The following is a 15,586-nucleotide window of genomic DNA, read 5'->3' on the forward strand; positions in this document are numbered from 1 at the left end:
GCTTTGTGAAATTGACCATAAAAGATTAATGATGTACCATAATTTAGAAAGAATCTCGTAATTCAAAAGATAATTAATTCTAATAATTTCCACCCATATCCCATTATAAATAATGGCACCAACTTTTTCCCCTGTATTTTATTAAACAACACTTATGTACAAATATATTCATTACAGGACATGTAAAATAGTACATCTCGACATGGTGTAAATGGCTTTGGGTGCATCTAGTACAAATATCCAAACTCCACTATGATACTGTAGGTATTCACACAACACTGAGTAAACACACTTGTGAATTTCAAGAATTTCAAGCATTTGCATTTTTTTAAATCAAAGCTTTCATTTTGATTGCTCGTAATTTCGTTACTAATCTAACCGATCAATCACGTGACACATTTCATCGCGACTTCTGTAACGACTGTGGTCCTAATGCAGCCATGTAAACCTTTAAAGTGAGGCTTCACACTCACCAGATTCAAAGTACAATCATGCAGTTCCCTGAGAGGTAATACTGTCTTACAATTTTGGCAGCCAGTCCTTGGTCAGAGGTAAAGGAGTAGAGTTTATGTATAACAGCATTTCTCCACAGACTCTCCCTTTCAAAGCGATCTCACCAAGTGTTAGAAAAGAGTCTCCGTCCATGCATCCTCCTCTGGTCATAGGCAGTCTCTGCACAGTGCCACCTGGCCGATACGATAGTCCCTGCAGGGGCAAAGGCGCTGGTATTTGGCACTGGAGCCGGCACAGCTGAACAGCAGGGGGTCCTGCTGCAGGCCGCATTCAGCGTGCTCTGCTGAGAAGGCAGGGAAGATGTGGTTCATCTCGGACTCCACTCCGTCACACTGGAGGTCCAGCCTGGAAACAAAGACAGAGGAGGAGGCGGCGGAGGAGGGCACAGGTTAGGACTTCATTTTTCAAGTTGAAAGGGTATTTCAAGGTGAATGAAGAAACAGATAACTGATGCAGATTACAGGTTCACAGATTAACACATGATATGTAATGAGCAGGATCTGACAGGAAAAATTTGGCTCTTAGACTCCACAGGGAGATTTAATAATTGAGGGGTGTTTTCTCTGAGCAGTAAGATAAATCCCCCCCCATGGAGTCCAGACACTGGTGATGGTGGATGATAACTCTCCTGAGACTGATGAAGCTGTGAAGACTAGGCGATGATGGGGAGGTGGAGGGTGCACACAACAGCAGCATGAACGTACTAAAAGCAAAAAGAAAATCATATTTTAAAGGACAGCAACAAGATGATATGCAGACAATGGTTTAATGTGATTAGCTGCTAGAACAGCTGACATCTAAACAGCCCCTGACAATGAGAGCAAGAAATTATAAGTGAGAATGCCTGCAAGAAAAGAAAGACAGATGGTATGAGAAATGGATTACATTACTGTCTTCCTGACTTTTGCTCGCGCTTCATTAATTATCATTCCACTAATAAAACTCAGAAATATATTTGATATTAATGTTAGCAAGAGTGCCAGAAGGTGTCAGTGATAATTCACCAAATATACAGTGAAAGGCTGAGCCAGGGTCTGATTCTGTACTTTGTGCTGCGGCATAATTTTGACACTGGAAATGCAGATTCGGGATTGGTTTGCAGGCTGCTTGAGATCCATTGTTTCCTATTAAAGAAGATCCCGACAAGGCGCTAGACATTTCACACAGTCATCAATAGAGTGGATGGTGCAATGGGCAAGAACACATTAAGTTCTTCTTTCAGTGTACTGTATGTTACAATCATGGGAATAAAGTTAACATCCAATGATTGATGATCCATTTTTTTCATGTCATTCAAAACAATTATTAAAAATAGTTTTCATTTCAAGTCCCCCTCCATTCAAAAATGTGCTTTTCTTCTGTTTTTATCCTTCAGAACAGTGGTTCCAAACTGGTGGGTCGTGGTCCAAAAGTGGGCCGTGGGTCCATTCTAAATGGACTGCAAGTGATTCACAAACTTGTCTGTAAAAAACACACTTTATTTTGAAGTACAGAGAATTTCCGGCACAGAGCTTTATTTTTAAGTGCCATTTCCTGTTGTAGTGTGAGTGACTTAAGGACAGATCCTTTAAAGAGACAGCAAACTTACTCGACGACATGGCCAAATGAAAGTGTGACACTGAATATATCAAACTGTGTGGACCTTGAATTAATGACAAAGGGGAAATCTAGACCATGTGGCTGGACCAGTTAGGAACCAGTGCTCTAAAATGTCTGACCTTGACTATACTTACTTGTTTCTATGCAAAGTTTATTATTAGATAAGTTTTTCACATTCTGTGATGTTTTGTATTTCCCTAAAATCTGAGATTCAAACATACACCAGTCAAGCTATATTAGATACAAGCGCTTTCCACTACAGGAAACACATGTCGATGGTAGAACAGACTTTGAAACAACACCAGCAAAAAAACCTGAAACCTCCAGCGCAGAGCAGACTCCTCAAAACAGAGAGTAGAGTTAGCATTAGCATAGTGAAAGATCTGACCCTTGGGCTTCCTTGTGTGCCAAAAACAGCATTGTAGCAGATATTATTATGACAGTTAGCCCACCAATTAACAAATGACATAAACAAACAAATAAAATACGCTAACTACACTTACCATTCGTATATATGCTCGCCGCTGATTTGGGTGCACAACTGACTCCTCATCTGAGTCTGGATCTGACCGAGGCTCCAACATTTATGACTGAATCTTTCCCATGTTTCTGCGAACGCTAACTTTAGCCACCTTCATGTGCACTGCTGTTTCACTGGTCAACCAAAACCAAGCGCACGCAGTGCTGGAGCGGCAAGTGAAAGTAAAATGTTCTTGCAAGCAAATTTCTCAATGAGGGAGAAAGAGTAGATCCTCTTCCAGCCCCTTTTCAGAACACTATTATGTGGGAAAACTGTCTTAAATTAAATATTAGTATTAGTACAAGTACGATAAAACGGGTCTAAAGAGGGACTTTTATCATTAAAAACTCTGAAATATTATGTCTAATTTTACCCTGATACATTCTGATACCTTGGAATTCTGTTATATCAAAAATTGCAAACTTAACAAAACTAATTTGTTATAATGCCATGTTATTTTTGTGTCAGCAGGAGCAATTGAAAAGATAAAACAATGTTTTGGTTCAAATTATGAATCATGATTTGACAAATCATCCCAGAGAAGAAACATCTTACGCGCTGAAGGCCTCCTTGATGTTGATGAAACGATACAAGGCAGGTTCGCAGATGAGTCCTGCACTCTGGCACGCCTTCACACATGACTGGCCCTCCAGCGAAGCCAAGAGCCGGAGTGCGCTGAGTGGTGGCCAGGATGTGTAGGAGCTGGCGTTGGAGGCCCAAGTTAGGATGCTGGAGTTCGGCAGGAGGATGAAAGGACTGGGAGGGCTGCTCAGCCAAGACGAGTTTACTGGAGGAAACGGAACTTCAGGGGAACAAAAGTCCTGCAGGGGCAAAGATAAAGTGACCCAGATCAGTAATATGTTCAGAGTTATATCGCAAACACTTTGACCTGTCAGCTGAAATAAACTCGACACTCCACCACACAGCGGTGACAAATTATACATTCAACTCTGCCACACATACATCCGGACAGCTGATAGAGGATATAATAAAAGGACCGTTACGATACAAAGGTGCTTATCAGAGCTGACAAGTCCTCGTCAATCTTCCAGGAAATGATATGAATGCAGTTATGCCACCCAATAACAAATGAGCTTTGGAGGCAGAATTAGGCTCTGGCGAGAGCGCTGATTAGATTCCCCCTCCAGCTGGGGCTATTCATAAGACCCAGGTAATAACATTTCTCTGACATGTCCCACTGGCCTCCAGACCCGTTTATTAAACAGGCTCCCAGCGCCCGCAGGCAATAACTGGGCTTCCAATCTCTCCATCTCCGCTGCACTTCCACTCCTCAACACAGACAACACCTCCGACACACACACAGACCCACGCACAGCTCATCAAGAATATAAGGAGCGATGTAAAGGGGCGAGGTTAAGAGATGGAGATGGATAGCAGGGGTTCATGGATATGCTATGATTTCTAATTACAATATTTTTTATTCACACAGTTTATTTTTATGTGTGCATGTATTTAGTTTTGTATGTGGGGCCAGTGGGTCAGTGGAGGCATAAAGGCAAAAGACAGTTAGGTTCAATGGTAGCTTTAAAGATTTGTAACATCAGAAATGTGGATCTCAGTGCAGAAGATGATTTATTGTGACAAAAGCAAATTAAAATATGGATAAATCAAATTAGATCAAAACACATTCTCACTCCGACCTCGCCACATATCGACGTTTGGTCATGGACCTTTCACGTCCACATACGACCTGAAAGTTCTGCCTGTAACATGGATTGTCCTCTTTCAAAATACACTTTCGTTTTCACAGGAAAAGTTTTCTTTTCCTCGAAAAACTAAAGTATGTGGTTGGGTTGAGGAAAAAAGAAAGAGTTTGGCTTGAAAATCTTACGGGATGCGAACACCGCTCTCTTGGGTAAAAGTCGCTGTTTGCTGGACCAATCGCCCACCCCTTCAGCCCACCCTACTCGGACTTTCACCCCCTTAACGTTTATTCTTGTCCCACCATGTTTCCCTCTGACGCCACCGAGCGCCATTTAACTATAACAGTGACCGGCTGTATATCATCCCGACGTTAAAGGATAGCTTTCTTCGTCAGTGCCTGATGCCACAAGTCACTGCCCAAGTGCCAGATTTCGATGACTTCGGAGTGAGACCGGGTTGAAATTTAAGGCTATTAATGGTTTTTAAGACCCTATATTTATATAATTGAATTTAAGACATTGTAAGACTCTGTAAAGACCTGCAGACACTCTGGATCTTATGGTGATATTTTACTCAACAGCTCAACCACTGAAGTCTAGACAAGCAAAACCTGCAACCAGGCAACCGCACAGGTTAGAAGGAACTTTGTTTAACCATGTCACGTACTATAGATATTATGTGCTTAATTAGAGGAGAATCTGCAGGCAAGTAATTAACTGAACTGTCTATTTTAATCATACACAAGACCTTGTAACTTCATCATGTAACTACTTGCTGCAATTGTGCAACTTTTTTTCTTTATCAGGGTTTTCAGAATGAAACACAGTTGAATTGGATGAGTATTTTAAGTGCAGAATGCCAAGGGCATAAGAAATAAAAATAAAAATGAATAGAATGAAGAATAAGAAAACAGACATAAAAACGAATAAAACAAAAGCAGCATTGAAAGTGAGTTGCCAATACTTTATTGCAAGTTTAGGTATAAACGTGCACACTTTTTCAGTGCAATAGATGACTATACTAACAAACACAGAAGACATTTTGAACTGTCATAGCAGTCAGAACACAGGTGTCACACTAATGGTGGCTCACTTTTAATCACGTGTCCCAGTAAGCCATGACAGAGTGACAGTGAGCCAGCATGAACAACACCTGGACCCTGAAACCAAGTCAGCTAAATGGAATCAAGCCCTCATTAATCCTGTTATTCACACCTGTGCTCTTCCTGCTGTGACAAGTCAAAACGACTGTGGAGAAAAAGATAGATACTAACCAACATCCATTTCATAAATCAGGCTTTTACCTGGGCATGAGCACTTATCCTATTGCACTGGAGCCACCATTTATTGTTGATTTGTCACATACTGGGGAATGGTGACATCATCAGTAGGTTTTATGTTTATTGAGGTATCTCAGATAGAGGAAATCTATAAATGTCCTGCTGCAAGGGAAAGCTGGTCATTGTCATTCTGAACCACTACATGCCGACAAATGGGATGACCTCACAGCCCTCTCAAGACATTGTCCTCACTAACTATTTTTTAAGCTTAGATAGGCAGTGTAATTTTGGTCTACTTGGGCAAAAATTCCACAGTAAACCTTGAGCATATTGTAATTCAAGTGGTCTGAGAGCAAACTCAACTTCTACACCTCCTCCTGGCTCTGTTTTCAGGCTTTAGAAAACCTAGGCTGTGACAGGAGATTGTACCTAGCCAATCACAGGTCATTTCAGAGAGAGATTGTTCCTATTGGCTGCCCTACAAAGCCTGATTTAATGGCGGAGAATCCTGCCAAGAAAGTTGTTATTCCTGCATTGGCAACAACTGTCTACACTGCAGAGCAACGCACAAAAGGAAGATGGACTTATCGAAAAGAGGATCTGACAATAAACTAAATAAAACACCTGATAATATTAACAAAGCCTTTCAGAGATGGAGAAAAAATGTTGCCCATAGTTTAGCGTTCTGGTAATCGGAGCTAAAGGGTCATGGCGGTGGCAAGTTTACATTTATGTGGCAAACGTCAACTAGAGCCTCAAACACCAGTGTGTTCACCGCCTCACTCCCCACCTCTACAGGAAAAGAGTGGGTAGTAGCTGCGGAGACAGACCCCCAGTAGCAGCTGCAGCAGCCGAATCCAGCCAGGGCAAACCCCAGCTCCAGGGGACTACACAGCCCCAACTCCCAGTTGGATCAGCAAACTTTCTGTTGCTGCTGTTACACAGGTTAGACCTTGCACTGCTGCTGGACACCAGCTCGCGTTGGGGGGGTTTGCTATGGCCAAATTAGAGCCACTAAATCCTCCGCCCAAGAAGCGTCACCTGAGCTGCTGCCTGCTCTCCTTTAAGGGAAGCAGTCCACAGTGCAGGGAGTGAGGCGAAGGGATGGTTGGGTGGCTAATGTTAGCGCGCTAATTCTTGCCTCATTTGTTGTCTTGTAAACAGAAAGAGAGACCGGGGCAAGGAGGAGCCGAGCGAATGAGCTATGTGCAACTCTACTATGAAATAAGATTAAAAAAATCAATGAATGGGAAATAGTGGGAGGGGCTTAGGACAGAGAGGAGAGCTGCAGGAGGAGGTTATAATTTAAAATTCTGTTGTTTTTTCTTCCTGCATGGTTACCATCCACTAGGGGAAAAAAATCTCTGTATCTTTCCTCTCTAAATACAGTGTTTGACCTCCAGTATTGATTGAGAAATGTCAGTCATATGATTTTTTAGTTAAATGCTCTCCACAATTATAGGGACACAAGGAAACTAATAGGACAAGGGTGAAACCTGTGCCATCATACAATCACACAGACAATGTTTACAGGGGAAAAGACTAAGGTGCCATAAGAGTACATTGTATAAGGGTCAGACCGGAGCTCTGCCAGTGGCTGGAGGTGAGAGGAAGTCATTGTGGGAGGTAACGAGGACGAGAGGTTCAGGCAGACAGTAGAAAAATGAGGGTAAGAGCTGTGAGTTACTTGAGAAAGTAGAAATAAAATTGGAAAAAGTGTGAAATGGTGGAAGAGAGGGTTGAGAAAAGTGGAAGAAAAGAGAGGGAGGAGAGTCTGATTGGGAGTCTGACAATGTACAAGCCAAGCGGGCAGTCACAGTCTCAGTCAGTCACGGCACGTTGAGTGTGTGTGTGTGTGTGTGTGTCTGACAGCCTGGGAAGAGATGGTGTCAGAGCAAAGGCTAACACATTTCTCTAACCTGCCACTGCAAGACACTATACAAACCATCAGAACATGATGGATGTACCAGAGGGCAACAACGTCTGTAAACAGACGGTATAGAAATGTGTGTGGGGGGGTAATAATGGGTGTGTTTGAGTGTTTATTTTTGGTTGCTCTTCTGCCTGAGCACTCACCCTGGTTTTCAGTAAAATGCACAATAACATCATGTCTTGATTACTGATGAATTCTCATTTTGATGCGTGTAAAAGGTTGGATAACAAATCCATTTTTATGTATGAGCGTTGCTTTTCTCTTTCATCACTGTCCTCGAGGACCATCATTGAGAAAAATTAGTCACCGTGCGAGTCTATTAAGCTTGCAGCTGCAGCCTGCAAAGAATTTAATAGCTGACCCAGGCGGTGTAGCCAAGTAATAAATATTGTGGCCAAGCAACTAAGAAATCCCATAATGGGAACTTCAGAAAATAACAGAGGAATACCTTCAGTTTATTAAATGGATTCAAAGGACATTAATGCTTTAAGGAGAAGAGACAGTTCTAACAGAAGTCTAACAGATAGTTGTTAAAGGGACAGATCACCCCAAAATCAAAAATACATATTTTCCTCTTGCTGGTAGTGCTATTTATCAGTCTAAACTGTTGAGGTGTGAGTTGCAGAGCAGTGGAGACATCATTAATGGCGTCCTTTAGCCAGAGCTGTGACGTTAGCTAGCTCAGTAATGCTAGATGAGGTAGCAGTAGATGCACCTTTCCTTCTGCGCTGTGATATGGTCAGCGGGTGTAGTTCTGTAGAAAGTAGGGATGTTTCCAACACGCTCTCATTCTGACATTGTCACATATTGACGTGTTTGGTCATGGACCTTCCACGTCCACATACGACGTGCAAGGTACCCTGGGTGTGTTGGTTGTTGACGTTCTGGGACACCGTGTGAAGTTCTGCGTGTTACATGCATTATCTTCTTTCAAAATACACTTCACAGGAAATTTACCATTCACATACAGTCTCTTTTAAAATGAATGGAAAACGTTGGTACAATGCTACAAATTGACGATGTTTTCCTTCAACAACAAAACCACATGGTTAGGTTTAGGAAAAAAGAACAGGGTTTGGCTTTAGAATCTTATTGGACATAAACACCGCTCTCTTGGGTGAAAGTCGGTGTTTGTTGGACCCACCCACCCTACTCGGATTTTGGCTGCCTTAACTTGTGTCCTTGTCACGCCGCGTTTCCCCCTGACACCGTGGGGCACCGTTAAATGGCAACCGGCCAGGTATCATGTCGACTTTTAAGGACAGTTTTTTCATTTGTTTCTGACGCCACAAATTACTGCCCAAGCGCCGGATTTCAATGACTTCGGAGTGAGACCGGGCTCATTATTCAAGACAATCCACAGACATGTTGTGAGCAGTTTCTTGCATGAAATATTCTCTTGCTACCGAACTACACCCATCAACCGTAGAAGGAGGCGTGCATCTACTCACTGACGAGAAGTTCATGCTCGTGACAGACACTAATGGCGTCCTATAGCCTGAGCTGTGACGTTAGCTAGCTCAGTAATGCAAGATGAGGTAGCAGTAGAGTGGTCAGTTTCAGTTCATTTTGCCTCGTTTAGATGCCGTGTAACTTTTCCAAGAGATGGACAAATGATAAACGACTAAAAGCGCAACACAAACATTTGAGAAAATACAACGGATTGGCTCAGAAACAAGGATCCAATATGTAACAGCTGATTAATTCTCCTCTCCTGTCAACAAAGAAGCTGAGAAGACTCACAGTGAAGACTGACCTCATGAGCAGAGGTGAATACATGTATCCTTTGTCGTTTATGGAGGTGCTTGAATGTTATTGCTTCCTTCTCCATTCCTATTCTGTCCTAGTGCTGGGTTTACCACTGAGACACTTAAAATGGGGAGACTGTAGGGAAAAATTGGAAATTCTGATATTTGGTGACAAGGCCAGGAAAGCACAGTGAGACACACTGTACAGTGGTTCCAATCAGTTGAATCTAAAGTTTCTGGTCCAACTAGAAAGAGTCCAAAGAGGCAAACCAGAACTTTGAGAACCCTACTGTTTTAAAAAGGTCAGACAATATGTGCTAAAATTGCAGATCGATCAGTCACAAATGATTTCAATGAATACTCAAAGTTAGGTTTGCAGCTTCCTCCTACTGTGACCCAGTTTCAGCAGAGGAAAAGTACACAAGCCAAAAAATATCTGCATGCCACTCCTACATTAAATCTACATCTCCATATTTGTTTGTATACTCAGTACAGTCCTTTCCAAACACTTGCACTTTTGCTAAAAGATGTCTGAATACATAACTTCATGTGCCGCCAATGTTGTCAGCTTATATGGCTCCAAACTACAAACATATGATAGATTTTAAAGGGTCCTTGGGGAGTTTTATTAACCACTTTTAAAGCTGCAGTGTGGAGCATTGCTGCAGTGTGTGGGTCCCTGTTTTGTTTTTCTTGTGTACAAGGACGCACATTAGGTGATACACATTGCAGCCATTCCACTGACTGGTAAAAACTGAAGAAAAATTACCTTTGTAAATGTTTTATGGAGGAAGAAAATGCATTCAACTTATTTGTTAGACCTCAAGGATATGCACAATACATCATGGTGAGTAAAACTGAAATTAAACCAAAACTTTTAAAGGAAAACTCCACAGGGTATATTTAAGGGGATTTAATATTGTACTTCTCTAAAGTTGGGGGGAATCACAATATTCATAACTTCAAAGGAACAGCCAAAATTCTGCAAAGGCCAAGACGTCCTTCTGGACTTTTAGCCGACATTTTCCATAATGCATCCTGTCGTTAGACCCTTTAATTAGCTTGGTAAGTGTCTTAATCTTTCAAACACCTCATCTCAAGTTTGGAACAAGCTTTCTGTTTTTAATTTCTGGACGCTGAACCGAAACTGAAATAACACTGATGGCATCATCAGGGTTATTGTTTGGAAAGCTGCTTCATGGCCACAGAAGACTTTATGCAACTGTTTTCTACCTAACTCACTAGTACTAACAGTGCTATTACAATAACACGACTTGACTCTAACCAGTTTTTGACTCTATCCTCCTGACATTAGGACATCACATTTTGGGTTTGCTTGACCCTATACTTTATTCTACTTAACTAAGATCTATTGTCCTCGTTTGTGGACACTTTTTTGTGCCATCTAGTGGTAGTAAGAGCACAATTCACGAATCCATGGAAAAACAAGATGGCAGCCATCTCTGCCAAGTCAGTCTGCTGCCAATCCTGACACAAAAGCAGACAGATACAAAATGGCAACAGTAACAAGCTAGGACGCTGCTAATTAGGAGGTACTTGTTTGAAGACATTAGGACATTATTATCATCTCGTTTGAGGACATTGGGACTTAATTATCGTTGACAATGCTGAGTTTTTTGCACTCATCAGTTCCTACTGTTCTCAAATACCTAGGAGAAATTAAAAAAGCATACCCATTAAAAGTTCGGTACTCAAGAGGATATAGAAAAGTGGACTTGTCCAACATGACACCGCACATTGGTTTGTGGAATACCGCTTTGAAGTCTTAAGTTTGGGCATCCTGTTTTTTTGGAGCCAACAGTGACCATATTTGGGCGAGAGGGGGGAGCCGTGGAGGGACGAGGCGTGGATCTGACTGAGCACCTGAGGACACTATGCACGCCCACCTATACCAGCAAACTAGCGCCAGCCAGTTGGATCCATAATTCACTTTACCTGTGATATTAATTGGGATTTGGCTGCTGAAAAACAGGCTCAAAACAAAATCTACTTACGGGAAAAAATGAACAGGTGACTTCTTACACCATGTTCACACTGAACGCCAAAAGGCCCCGCTATTTCAGTTGTCACACAGCTGCCTGTCTGCAGGTTCCCTGCTATTCACACAGTGGTGCATTTCTCTGCACCGATCAGAAAGCAATTCTGCTCCTCTGCTCTTTTCTAATCACATGTAGAGCTCTATCTCTGTCTCCTTATGTGTGTGTGTGTGTGTGTGTGTGTGTGTGTGTGTGTCTGCTCATCTCTCTTGTTCTCTGTTTAGACACATCTGACAAATAGGTGGAAGAACTGGGCGCATATTTTATCTTAATCAGATCATTTATTTCAGATCTAATTTATCTTTTGTATCGCTCATAATAGATTATCAGTGTGTTTTCTTGCCAGATTCATTTGTCGTTTGTGAAAAAAATAGTCCAGATGCCACAACTGATACTGCACATCAGAAGCTGGCTGCAGAGCTCGGGGCTGCGGCACGTCCTGTGTGAACAGCCCAACTGGAACTAGACATTTTAGGCTACCAAAATGTCACAGTTAACTTTCATGAGACGGAAACACATTGCAAAAGTGGACAGCATTGACATCACAAACAGGTTCAGGTCTATTAAAATGTCCACAGTGCAATGGACACACATTCCTACGCCTCTATCCTGATTGACAATTCACTGTGGTAGCAACTTGTTAATCACCAGGTAGCCACGCCCTGAAGCATACCCTGTTTAATGATCTATTTTACTCTAAATGGGACCATAATTTACAAAGTGAACATCATGCTGTACTCAAGAAGACTTGAAACTAGCAACTGAGCCCATAAACTCATTAGGAAAATGTTTACTGAGGTAATAAATCAGAGAGAAGTAGGGTAATTTTCTCTCGACTTCTATACAACCAGACTTCTTTTTGCAACTGGTGAAGCTGTCCACTGCTGACCATTGCAAAGAATGCAGGTTTGAGGCACTTGAATGCATTGGACTCAGACTCAGAGACCCTTGTCCACCTCTTTTATACCGTCTACAGTATATGTAACACATATAGCACACAGACTGCCCACTAGCATTTAACCTAAATGATTAACAATGGTATTTAGTAACATTATTTATTAATTAAGCTCCAGTAGATTCAGTAACAAATGACTGCATTGGTCTTTTGTAAACAGATTTCTTGAGGGTGTTACTACTTGCAAGAGCAACAGTTGTTGATCTTGCTTCTATTTCCATGTTCTATTCACACTACAAAACTGTGACCGGACTAATTCTGCTGTGAGGCAACATGTGTCCCTACAAACAACTTGTGTCACATCATTATGACCTCACCCAGCATGCCTGCTGATCCGGTTGAGTTTCGAGACCCACCTGGTTCTGAATGTAGGCGTGAACTCTTTCAAGCATCCCCTCACAGGTGTACTCATAGGGCAGGAACGGCTCCACCTGCAAACACAGATGTGCACACAGATGAAGAAACAGCAGGGGAGAGTGTGTGTGTGTGTGTGTGTGTGTGTGTGTGTGTGTGTGTGTGTGCATGCGTGTCCACAGAACCAAGCCATTGTAATTACAGGAGCCGAGCATCTGATGGTTAATCAAAGCTGACATATTCATTAGCGTAATTGTGAGAGGCTTATGTCATGCCACAAGCCACACATTAAAATCAATGACCTAATACATCACAGGTGACAGCGCTGAAAATTGATTTCATTATTTTTAGTGATGACTGCATCAATATGTCAAACAATGGATTAAAGTGACAGCGGATCACAGGTCACATGGCACCGGGGTGGCTGGTGTTTTTGTGCACTCGGGGTCCTTTGGGTGCTGTTATCAGTGTCACTGTTAAGGCCTGTCACTCAGTGTCTGACTCTTTGATGGGAGGAAAGTGAGGCGAACTCACTGAGGGAACACTGATCAATAGCTTTTCCTTTTCTTTCTAGTGTTTTGTGCTAACGGAGTCGATGTGGACAAAGACGCACTTTTGATGAGGGTGTAGAAAAGTCACTGCAGTTCGATGTCTGTGGAGATGAGTTTTATATTACTGTAATTACTGCATTTTTAAACCTATTGTATTTCTGATGATTTCGATAATTACGACTTATATTAGGACACATTCTGTCGGGACTGTCGGTGCAGAATGTGAATGTGCAGTGAATGTCTCCCTTGGTAGCTAAAGTGAGATCTCATTGTTTACCATCGGGCCACTAAAGCACTCAGGCTTTTAAATTGATAAATGGTTCCTTTTAGTGTTGTGTTCCTTTTAGCACTCTCGTATTACTTTATTTCATCTGAGTTTAATGAAATGTATCTGGCACTTCATCAGATATTCTGCAATGCAATTTGCCTTTTGGGCATCTTTATATAATAGAATGTGAGCGCAGGAGAGAGAAAGAATGCTTCATAGAGGGTGATTTGAATTCAGCAGCGGAAAACATTTTTAAAATGACTGTGCAATTTATATGCCCAAACTGAATGCATTGCTCGGCCACAAAAATATGTGAGCAACATTCATTATATCATGCCATCATCGATGACGATAAAATCAAACGTCCCTGAGCTGAGTTATGCTGGCAGCAGCCATGTCCAGAAGACGGCACACAAACCCAGCTGGTGGGTAAGATTGGGCAGGTGTCTCAGACATTTTAGTGCTTCTTTATCAGCCGCCTGTTTCCCTTATTTCCATGATGCACTGTTGCCATGGTGCCATTAAAGTCTGAGGCAACAGTGTGTCAGACAGGCAGCCAGCTCTCGAGTTTGCTGACAGAAGAAGCAATGTAAAATCATAAGCAGCAGCACTACAAACAAACCCTATGCAAACAAGTGTTGAGTAATTACATTATGTGCTCAGCTTGGAAAACACATACTGTAAGTAAACTAGGATGCATCTCAAAAAACTTAACTTTTCATCACATATACTGAACTACTATTATTGCAAATACTAAGGGAAATTTGCAGAAAATGTAACATTATGAAACAGCAGTTGGTTAGCTAAGCTTAGCTTAGCATAAAAACTGGCAACAAAGAGAAACAGCCAGCCTGGCTCTGTGTCAGGGTAATAGAATCTGCCTACCAGCACCTTCACGAGTTCACTAAAGCCCCTTTCACACATGCACTGTAATCCTGGTCTTATCTAGACATTATCAGGACAATCTGTACATGAGAATGTAAACATTCAAATCTGTTGGACTTGACATTAAACAGACTTTACCTTGTAAGAATAAGGTTGATAAACAACTTTTTAGGTTACAGTTTGCTGGCTTCTGAACATGATGAGATGACCCAATGAGAGCTGACAAGAACACGCATCAGGGCTGCGTTCAGCCCTGCAGAAACGTAGCAAAATGTTTATTCAAACGTAAATCACAGTGTTTTGATCACCCCGTTGTGTTACACCGCATTTTAATATGGCAGGGATTAATTCAGTTAAATTCAAAGGGTATATTGTCATGGGAAACATACACCGATCAGCCAAAAAATTAGAACCACTGTTGAGTGAAGTGAGTAACATTGATAATCTTGTTACAATGCAATGCTTCCCTTGGGAACTTTTGGTCCAGAAATTCATGAGGATGCTACGTGAAGTGCTCCACCCACCCAAACACTTCTGAGATCAAGTTTCGCTCCTCATGGCAGCGGCACTCCCTGATGGCGGTGGCCCCCCCAGCAGGAAAATGCACCATGCTACACTGTAGAAACTGCTCAGGAATGGCCAGAGGAACGTGACAAAAAGCTAAAGGCATCGACATGGCCTCCAAATTTCCCAGATTCAAGTCTGATCGAGCATTCATGGGACGTGCTGGTACCCCAGAGGTACCCCCACAGTGGAGCCTCCATGGATCGGACTTGTCTTTGACATGTCAAGGCATGGACATATGAGCTCTGGAAGGTGTCCTGTGGTGTCTGCCACCGGGATGCTGGCTCCGGAGCATTTGAGACCTGTCACACCTCAAAGCCATGTCATTCAACCTGGACATTGTAGCAAAACGGTGCACATTGTTGGCTCCTTGTTGAGTTTAGGATCCAGTCCAAATTCTTAGTCTTACGTACAGAGCATTACACGGTCAGGCTCGCTCTTATGTAGCTGAACTACTTCACCCGTATTCCTCAGCTCGCTCCCTCCGATCAAATACGCTACCTTTGTTGTCTGTCCTTTGCACTCGCCTTAAATTGAGCACCTAAATTTTGGAATGCTCTCCTCTCCCTTACGATCTGCTATCTCTATGGTTTCCTTTAAAAGCCGGCTAAAGACACACCTGTTTGGACAGGAATTTGGGTAACCTGTTTGCATCAGAGCTGTAAAAAGCTTTAAAGTTTTGCTAGTTGTGCACT

The 15,586-nt window shown here is 42.2% G+C and overlaps 1 protein-coding gene across 1 annotated transcript in view; it reads right to left on the reverse strand.

Annotated features, from left to right (window-relative positions):
* Positions 1 to 136: 136 nt before the first annotated feature.
* Positions 137 to 15,586, reverse strand: part of mgat5b (alpha-1,6-mannosylglycoprotein 6-beta-N-acetylglucosaminyltransferase B) — a 110,205-nt gene continuing 94,755 nt past the window's right edge. The window contains exons 18-20 of the mRNA XM_078161382.1: positions 12,626 to 12,700; positions 3,188 to 3,453; positions 137 to 858 (exon numbers count right to left, since the gene is read on the reverse strand). Of these exons, the coding sequence (XP_078017508.1) occupies positions 660 to 858; positions 3,188 to 3,453; positions 12,626 to 12,700 (540 nt within the window). The 3' untranslated portion in view covers positions 137 to 659. The remainder of the gene's footprint in view (positions 859 to 3,187; positions 3,454 to 12,625; positions 12,701 to 15,586) is intronic.

This window comes from Epinephelus lanceolatus, chromosome 18, assembly GCF_041903045.1.
Source record: "Epinephelus lanceolatus isolate andai-2023 chromosome 18, ASM4190304v1, whole genome shotgun sequence".
Lineage (NCBI taxonomy): Eukaryota > Metazoa > Chordata > Actinopteri > Perciformes > Serranidae > Epinephelus > Epinephelus lanceolatus.